General features: G+C 41.9%; 1 protein-coding gene across 1 annotated transcript; it reads right to left on the bottom strand.

Annotated features, from left to right (window-relative positions):
• Positions 1-3618: 3618 nt before the first annotated feature.
• On the bottom strand, positions 3619-9133 carry crk (v-crk avian sarcoma virus CT10 oncogene homolog). The gene is made up of 3 exons (XM_079271580.1): positions 8635-9133; positions 7166-7767; positions 3619-3796 (listed from the first exon to the last, which is right to left on the bottom strand). The coding sequence occupies exons 1-3, from the start codon at positions 8864-8866 to the stop codon at positions 3659-3661; spliced, it is 972 nt and encodes a 323-aa protein (XP_079127706.1). The 5' UTR covers positions 8867-9133; the 3' UTR covers positions 3619-3658.
• Positions 9134-9718: the final 585 nt, after the last annotated feature.

Below are 9718 nucleotides of genomic sequence, written 5' to 3'. Positions count from 1 at the left end.
ATATTTATAATATATTGTACATATGATATACAGTATATATTATATATGTAATATATATTTATAAATATATATAACTATTATTTTCCATACATCACACGTTGGTTTAGTTATGTTGTTTAAAAAATATATTTATTTACATATATTTTCAGTACTTTGTATATATAATATATATGTCATATATATGTATATACATAGATATGTTTAACTGTTACTTTCTATACATCACATGTTGGTTAGTTATTCTGTTGTTTAAAGAAATGTATATTTATATAAATATATATACATTTTTTAAACAGACTTTGGAAGACAAATTGCGATTTATCAAAAGTAACCTTTACTGCTTTAAGCAGCACAAATTAAATCCTATCTACCTCCATTTTTTGGGTGCTGATTGTTTCTCTAAATACCTTAAATATATACATATATATATATATTTATATTACAATAGACCAATTTACTTAATGAGTGGCCTTTTAGTTGATAATTATTTAATTTACCACATTTCTATTATGACAATTAAAACCGTTTCCACTAACAGTTGAGTAAATTGCAAGGATATTAAATAAAGCTTAATTAATTGCATAATTAGCATGCAAAAATAAGCAATTAATGTCATAATTTTCTGTGTGATTGTAATTTAAATCCTGTAGTCATTTTCCCTTTGGTGTTTGAATATAATTAAAATATTACATATGTTATGTCAGTATTCTAGCTATAATGTGTATAGGTGAGTCGACATGATCTTTAATAGGCTGATAAATATAAAACTAGTTTGCATACATTCCTTCTGTACGTTGACTCTTTAGTTATTCAGCTTCATGCTGCGTTGCTAAAAATAACCCTGTAACATGAATGGACATCATTTCTGTAGCTAAGCAACTGCCCTGTGCAGCATGAATGAACCGTAGCGTTAAAACATTTAAACGTTTGTTAAGAAGTCAATAGATTTAACACATCATTTGTCATGGGTCTGACTTTATTTACTAGTATATTAACACATTACATGCTACAGAAAATAAAAAGGTAATTTCAATTGTCTTGAAAGAATATAGTGTTATAATAAAATGGCACATTTTTTGATATTAACACAATTTCCACCGTCATCTTTCTGCCACGCCTTCGTTCTCATGAGGGAATGAATGACTTCATGCAGGGCGACTGAAGACAAAATAAAATGGTTTCATTGTAATGTTTAAAAGGTAATGATTCCATGTCGCTGTGTGAGTGAGAGAGAAGCTGGTCTGAAGTCGACCACGTTAGGGCTGGAGATACATTGAAGCATTAATAACATGAGACGACATATCGTCTGGGATTTTAGGCTCTTCTCCTGGTTTAAAGGCTGCGTTACAGTAAAATAAAGACTGTTGTATTATTTCCCTTTACATCCACAATACCGATGAATATTAAACATCTTAGTGTGAAAATGTTGTGGAAGCACCGACGCTCAACTCTACAATATCAACATTATAACAAAATATATATTTAGTGATCGTGTATTTTCTCCATATCGCCCTTAACGATATTATTAAATACTCAATAATATTATTATTTGGAAAGTGGCCAACTTGAAAACATAAAAAGATCAACGTGTGGGAGCTAAATTAAGGATAAATAAAAACCCTTAACAATATAATAAAAGCTCGAGAGTGGTGCTAAGAGCATTCTGTTAAAAAATGTAATCTCTTCAATCTCCCCAGAACTGCAGAATGTCCTCCTCATCTATGTGAATGTGGTTATAGTGACACCTAGAGGACAGAAGGTGCGCTGGAAACACAACGTAATGATTGTCAACGAACAGATTCAACAGAAAACAAACGTATGTTGCTTTGTTCTACTTGGCAAATAAAGACACGGCAGAAAGGTGAATCAAAATAATAAAAAGTCCAGGTGTGCTAATAAAGGAGCGGCAGAGGATGAAGAGAACATGATGTCACACCTGTTCTTCTCAAAGGTAGATTCAGTGAGCTGGAGACGGACAAACGTGGCCGACAGACACAACGAGAACACACATGTGGCGAAGTGAGAGCATCATCGCTCCCTTCCCATCATGCATCAGTAAAAAGTGTACATCGAAAACCGGACAAAATCACAACAGAAGATAAAAGAAAGAGAATGTTTTAGCATGTAATGATAATCACGTCGTACATCATTTCATAACAATATGTTCTCGTTGTTCTTCTTCTTTCTTACAAAAGACAACTTGGTTTGTAGGTGGGAGGTGAGGAGAGTTTAGTGTCGTCTTTTATCTCCACATCAACAGAAAGTTCTCTCGGGTTAGAAACCTCCGAGCTGCTGATCTCCACTTCTTCACTTTGACGGTTTCCTCCGTTTCATATTTGGTTTCTGCTCCTTCAGGAGGACGTTCATCTCTCTCTGGGACACAAAGGAACTCTCTCGTCTTCTTGGGTTGAACTTAAACCTAACGCTGCATTCATGCCCAACGAGAACAATAGTAAAGGTAAAAACATACCTTTAAAGCCGGGGTTGGTACAGCGATCAATGAATCGAATGCTCTGATGAACTCAACTAAAAACCTGGTATCTGTAGTTGTCTCAGGACTGTAATAACCACGTCTAATCGTTTTATTATTCGGCCAGAATGTAATTAAAAAAATACAATAATGATGATTTCGGGAGTGTTGACGACTTTCTTACTAGATTTAGCAACTTTTGGAACTTGTGCCGCTACGTTCATTGTAATATAGTTGTGAACACGGGGCTGGCTTTTTTATTTATTAGATAATTCTTAAAATCTAGCGTTCTCTTGATAGTTTTCTTGAGATTACTAACCCAGGCTTTGAGGCGGTAAACACAGCCAGAGAACATTGTAAATGTTCACTCGTACACATCCTTTGGAAAGCTACATTTTAGAGTTTATATTTGTGTTGTTATTAATGTCTTTAATTCACTGAACAAAGACATCAACACCGAGAAGACAAAAGAATGCTGACATTTTCAAGTTAGTGCTCAAAAAATCCTCAGACACTCAGCTCAGGATTAAAAGAATAGTCTGGTCGACTTAGATGCCGTCTTTCTAAAATTTATTAGCTTAGCATAAAGCCTGGAAGTAGTAAGAGGGGGAGCTAGCTTGGCTCTGTCCAAATGTTATTATTTGCGTCTCTGAATCTCCATCTTTAATCTTTTCTACGAGGAAGTAAACAAACAAGATAGAACGTTTTAAATTAGTGAGCTTTAGAGGTGCTGGTTGGTGGGGTTCTGTCTTGTTAGCCCAGAGCTAGGCTAGCTAGTCCCCCCCCCCTGCTTAATGCTAAGCTACGCTAATCGGCTGGCGGTAGCTTCACATCTACTGCACAGACCCCCAGAGGAATATATCACTGTTCTCATCCAACGCTTGGTAAGAAAATGAAAAAGCACGACAACGAAACCGGAGCTTCAGGTCGTGTAGAGAATATCAGACGGAGAAAGTGGTGCAGAAGGGCGGCCATGATTATTCAGAGGATGTGTGCATTACAACGGTCCAACGCTTGTTTTGTCCTCGAGTGATTCTCTGAAACTGTAAAACCCGGAGAAGACGCGAGGGTCGGGGGGGGGGGGGGGGGGGGGTGGAATGGGAGGGAATAGGGAGGTAGGTTAGGAGTGAGTGAGGAAGGGTGTAATAATAATGCTAGTGTCCAGGTAGCGGCCTGACCCGTCCGCCCTCAGCTGAGCTCGTCCTCGCCGTTGTGCTGGTCCACCAGTTTGACGTGCGTGAAGGGGAAGTGGCCTCGCTTCCCTTTACATTCACCCTCCCACTGACCGTTCACATTGATCTTTGTCACCATCACCCTGTCACCCACCTGGGGAGGGGGGGAGGAAAGGTGTTATTAATTATTAGAGAGAGAGAGAGCGCGAGATCATTTATTTATTGTTTCAGACATAATATCCGGCAGTTAATGTTCCCCAGATATGATTTGCTGCTTTTCTAAAATATTTTCTGACATTCTGCAGACTTTAAAGTCTCAAATATCTTCAACCTGCATGTCTAGTGTCCACCAGGGGGCGACTCCTCTGGTTGTATAGAAGTCTATAGAAAATGACTCTACTTCTCTCTTGATTTATTCCCTCAGTAAACATTGTAAACATGAGTTTGTGGTCTCAATCTCTAGTTTCAAGTCTTCTTCAATACAGCATGATGTTCATTTCGTAAATTATGGTCCATTTAGAGTCACACAGACCATAAAGCAGGGGATGCTTTAGGGCGGGGCTACACAGTGATTGACAGGTCTCTACCAGAGACTATACAACGTCAGGCAGACAGACACGCTAACACCTGTCTGTGTGCCTGTCTCTCTCTCAGTCATGAACCTGAGTAAACAAGGACTAACGGACGGTTCCAAAGGTCGATGTTTGATGACCTCGTTACAAGTAAAGACAAACTTCCTGTTAAATGTGTAACTGGCAGCATGATCAGATAAAAACATGTTCTGCTGATGAAAGAACTTACATTTATGATTATTTGTATCCACCTACTGCAGCTGCACACAATTTAGACATGTTTAACATTTAAAGTAGCAGATTTTCTGATCTTAACAACAATAGATTATGTTTTCTGGTAATTAAATAAATATCAAACTGAAAGTGACTCAGCTCTGCTGCCGTGTTGAAGTGTTTTTATATCATTAATTTAAACAGCTGGCTGCATTTTTTGGGTCACTCGTTCACAACACTGTTGGCGTTGATTAATGATTTAACCATCAGAGTGTAAATAAAGTTTTACTGACTCAGTAGAACATGTGTTTCTAGTCTCTGATCATTGTAAACAACCAATCAGTGTTTAAACCAACAGGAGGAGAGCTAGTAACGTTAGCAGCACCGCTAACAGCTAACCAACAGGAGGAGAGCTAGTAACGTTAGCAGCACTGCTAACAGCTAACCAACAGGAGGAGAGCTAGCAATGTTAGCAGCACCGCTAACAGCTAACCAACAGGAGGAGAGCTAGTAACGTTAGCAGCACCGCTAACGGCTAACCAACAGGAGGAGAGCTAGCAATGTTAGCAGCACCGCTAACGGCTAACCAACAGAGGTTCACTTCAGTTACATTATGATGCCTTCAGGCTCTGCTCAGTGAAAATGAGTACTGGCTGAAGGTTTTCATATGAATATAAAATAGATATTAGAGATGAATTATAAGCTGTTTAACTTCCAGCTTCTTAAATGTGAAGATTTACTGCCTTTCTCTGGTTATTGTGATTTATAAATTACATATTTTTGGGTTTTGGATCGTTGTTTGGACAAAAACACTTTTAGTTTTAAGACTTCACCTTCAGCTTTAGAAAGACGTGATGGACAATATGTTATAGAATTTGTGTGACATTTTATAAAACACACGATTTATCGGGAAAATAATCTGCAGATTTATCGCTAATGCTGTTAGCTTCCTCCCTCCTTTGCTCCTGGACCGAAGTGGATGCATAAAAAAATTGTATCGACGATATTCATGGCCTGGAAATCAAAGTGTAAAAGTGCTAAATTCAAAATTCAGAGCATATCTGTGATTAAGGGATTGCCTCCACACGGCTCTCAACATGGCGACAGCTAGGAGCTAACAGTGCTATCAGAGCTAACAGAACGACTGGACGGTGGACGTTACGCGGGACATCGCAGTGAAGAGCGACAGCGACTAGCTAGCCGGCCACGTAAACAAAGCACAGAGAAGCTCCGATTACAACACACAAACAGAGGAAGAGCTCGGGCCGACGTTATTCATCTACATAGACTACAGCTGTTTGCTGCTGTATTAATGCTCTGAATTCAGCACCTTTAAGTCCAGTTTCATCACGACATGCAACCACCGTCACAACTGTCTGAGTCTGGAGAGGAACGGCATTAATACATATAACCACCTGAAGCAGAGATCCATCCAGCATCGTGGACATGAGAGTTCTTAAGAGGATGCACAATGAAACTAAACTAAAAGAGAGACCTCTACCATCAGAGGGTAGAAGGAAACGTGGGCTAATCATTAACCGTCCATTAGTGCCGCCTTCCTGAGTCACTACCAGCCAACACCACGGGCCAGAAGCCAGCTCACACAAAAAGGATCCTCCCATCTATAAAGCGTCTATGAAGCAAAGTTATAAACAACCCAAAGAGCTGCAGAGAAACAAGTCAACCAGCAGCAGACTTGTGGTTTGACTCCACGAAAAGCAAAAGAAAAGGTAAAGAGTTGAGGATGGATTTGAAATGATATCTTCAAGAGAGACAAGAGAATACTCTGACTGTTCTTCTTGTCTCGCTCCGGGCTCAGCTGGACTCCAGGCTTCACAGAGACCAGAGGAAATGGTCTCGTTCCCAAAACACAAACTATCCCCCCCCCCCCCCCCTTCAACGACCTGCTCCGCGGGAGCCCCGCTCTCGCTTCCGGACACTTTAAACAGTCCGGCCACCGAGAGCTTCATAATCATTGCTCTCTCTAGTCCAGAAAGAGGAAGCCAGGGAGTTAATAAAGACTTATGCTAAGCTACCTGTAACGTTACTGGACCGAGCTCTGCAGCAGAGATAACAAGAGACCAGATTATGTAGAAGAACTACTGCGGTCTGGATTCCTCTTCCAGCTTTGTTTATAATCGAGCGTGTTGTCGTAGCGCGAGGCCTCCGCAGACAGCGAGCGACATCCGAGCTTCAACGGCGTTTATACTCAATGTGTTGCTTTATTATTCTACGAAACACCAGAGGACGAACAAAGAAATGAACTGTGGAGACTCAAAAAGACGAGTGTAACTCAGAGATATGACCATAAACCAACCTCTACAATGACGAGGAGGGATTGTAATTATCGGGAAACTCATATCTCATAAACTACTTTATTACCTTTATAGAAACCCTGGAGACACAAGTCAAGTATTAAATGTGTTATAAAGAAACAAAGGTTGAATATCTTCTGAACTATTTGATTTGGCTGCAAAATATTAACTCAAATGTAGATTTGTAATACTTCCTGTTTCTAAAACATATAATTGTCCTTCTTTGACTTATCTCTAGACGTGTAAATAGTGTTTTTATCAGTGAACTATTCGTCCCGCGATTGAGTCGTTTTCTGCGCGCCTCGTGAGTCTAAACTAAGCTTCACTGCTGAACTAATACTGAGGAAGAAATAATCAAAAGGTGTAGAAGAAGAGAGGATCGGTCTCCCCACACACACACACACACGTTGAGTCCATATTTACCTCTAAGGCGAGGGCGGTCTTGTCGTAGGCGTTGGGGACCCTCTTCTGAATGGCCCTGGCATAGACGGGTCCGTTCTGGAGGTTTGGTAGAGGGGTGGGCTGGGCGTACTGGCTCGGGTCTCCCAGCAGCGGAGCTCCGGACTGAGCCACCGCGGTGGAACCGTCGGAGTTCCCAATCGTCCCCACTCCTCCCGGCGGCCCCCCTGGTACACCGGGCCCCCCCGCCGCCGCCGCCGAACTCGGAGACGCCGGCCGGTACTTCTCCACGTACGGCACCGGGATCATCCCGGCCCGGCCCTCAGAGTTCTGGGCGTTCCACCACTGCTCCTCCGGCTTCTCCAGCACCCGGAGGACGTCGCCCTTCCTGAACGGGAGGTCCTCCTCATCGTTCCCGGGGAAGTCGAAAAGCGCCCGGACGAACTCGTCCTCCAGGCCGGGCGGGGGTCCGCCGGGGCCCACCCTGATGAAGGAGGTGTGTTTGGACTTGTTGATGGGTTCTATTAGAGTGGTGGTGTCCAGGTAGTGGATCTTATAGAACTCTAGCAGAGCAGGGAGGGCCTCGAACTCCTGGTCGCCGATACGGAACCTCGGTTGGGCCAAACCTGGAAAAGACAACACGGTATAACTTCTTTCATGTTCCGTCACATCTGAATCTATTTGTGTCACCGAGCATCATGGAGGTGCTTTCCAGAACTGCCAGGAAGAGACTTTTGTTTCCTAATTTTGCATTTATGTCCTCGTTCTTTTTCTGTTCCTTCCAATAATAATGTGTGTTCCAGCACAGACAGGGAGGGACAAAGTCCAATAGAAACGTGGAGTTATGACAGACCTTTTGCATATTTGCAGCTTAATAGGCTCAGCTAGTAAATTAGGCTCATTTCTTAAAGAAATCACTGCCATTTAAAAACTCCCAGCAGCCACCATGATGCATTTTAATGACAGAAACGTGCACAAAATGTGTTGTTTAACATCTAGAGTCTAGAACTACGACCACACACGTGTGTCCTGTTCCTGTTATTTATTCATTGGTTTATCTGATAAGTGCACATTAATATAAACGTTGCTGTAAATGCACCAAGAGGCTGAGAAGTGAGAATATTAATATAAGTAGTATCATCGTTCAGGAGGCACAAAACATAAAAGCATGCAGAGTATGTGATACATATATATCAGTCAGTGAGACACAGCTAAACAGTAGAAGACATGCATGCAGGTAGCCCGGCAAATTCAAGACAGACAGACAGGTGACAGCAGACAGACAGGTGACAGCAGACAGACAGGTGACAGCAGACAGGTGGAGGACAGTGAGGTGCAGTTATAGTGCTGACAGAGCTGGGGTCTGTTCTCCATAGTATTAAATAAGGGGCTCTATTGCGCATCTCTTTTTGATGCAAGTCATGCAAGAACGGTCCCATCAGCACCTCACACCTCCTTCCAGCCGAACCCACAACAAGCTCCCCCCTCCTCACCTGGACCGGATTGTCGGTTGTTGTTGTTGTTGTTGCTGATGCTGTTGATGATGTAATGCGAGACTTTAGAGTTCTCCGACACCGACAGCACGTAGTCCCCGGGGCTGGTGATGGAGTCCCGGACCAGAAACACTCCGTGCCTCTGACCCTGTAGCAGAGACACAGCCTCCTGTCTGCTCAGCCGACCCCAGTACCAGCTGCCGCGGTCCTCCGCGTCGAAATTCCCGGCCATGATTTTATGTATTCTTCTAAAAAGCCCCTCCTGAAGCCGAGGCTTTCGACCGGCGGGCCTTCAACTACATACAAAAAAAACTTTAGCGCCTTAAGAGCACGTTTAGTAACCAGGCAACACCACCCGCAGCTGTAGCCGTTTGGGACATCAAAACCAACCGACACAAGAGCCGCAACCCGGAAATAAAAAAGAGCACGCTTATCTGGTTAATGGCGGGAATTTAGCTGTCATTTATTATTATTTTTAGCCACAGAACTCCAGCTACGATCCAGCGGACCGATGACAACTAACTTCAAAAAAACTGAAATGGCGGATACGGGAAAACAAAAAAAAAGGACCTCACTCCACCGGATGTGACGTAGAAATGGTGTGCGCCACAGACGCGCTGTAAGACTTCCGGTTCGAGCGGCGCATCCTACAAGCTTATTCGTATTAAATAAAGTTATAATACAAATATGACATTCAGAGAAATTTCGCCTATAACATTTGTGTCACTTAATATCGAATACTTAGACGTTTATTAACTTTTTCAAATGTGACATATTTGGAAGCTCTTACTTTGAAGCTAAAGTCCTTTCCTGTTCGTGTTAACTCTTTTTAGCTTGACTCTCGTCCTTCATGTTGGTGGTTTGTTGTGAAAAATAAAGCTTCCAGATTTATGAGCAGCAGTGATGTAATCACGCTGATGACTCACATAAACTTCCCGTTTTGTTCACACAAACATTTAGGAGCTATAAAAAAAAAATACATATAAATATATATATCTATATATATATTGCACATTTAGTCCAGTAGACAAGCGGCTTGTTGCAATTCGTGAGTTTAGCCAATAGATGTCGGTCAAATATTATT

The sequence above is a fragment of the Melanostigma gelatinosum genome, assembly GCF_949748355.1.
Source record: "Melanostigma gelatinosum genome assembly, chromosome: 7".
Lineage (NCBI taxonomy): Eukaryota > Metazoa > Chordata > Actinopteri > Perciformes > Zoarcidae > Melanostigma > Melanostigma gelatinosum.
This window is presented reverse-complemented; position numbering and strand designations above follow the sequence as displayed.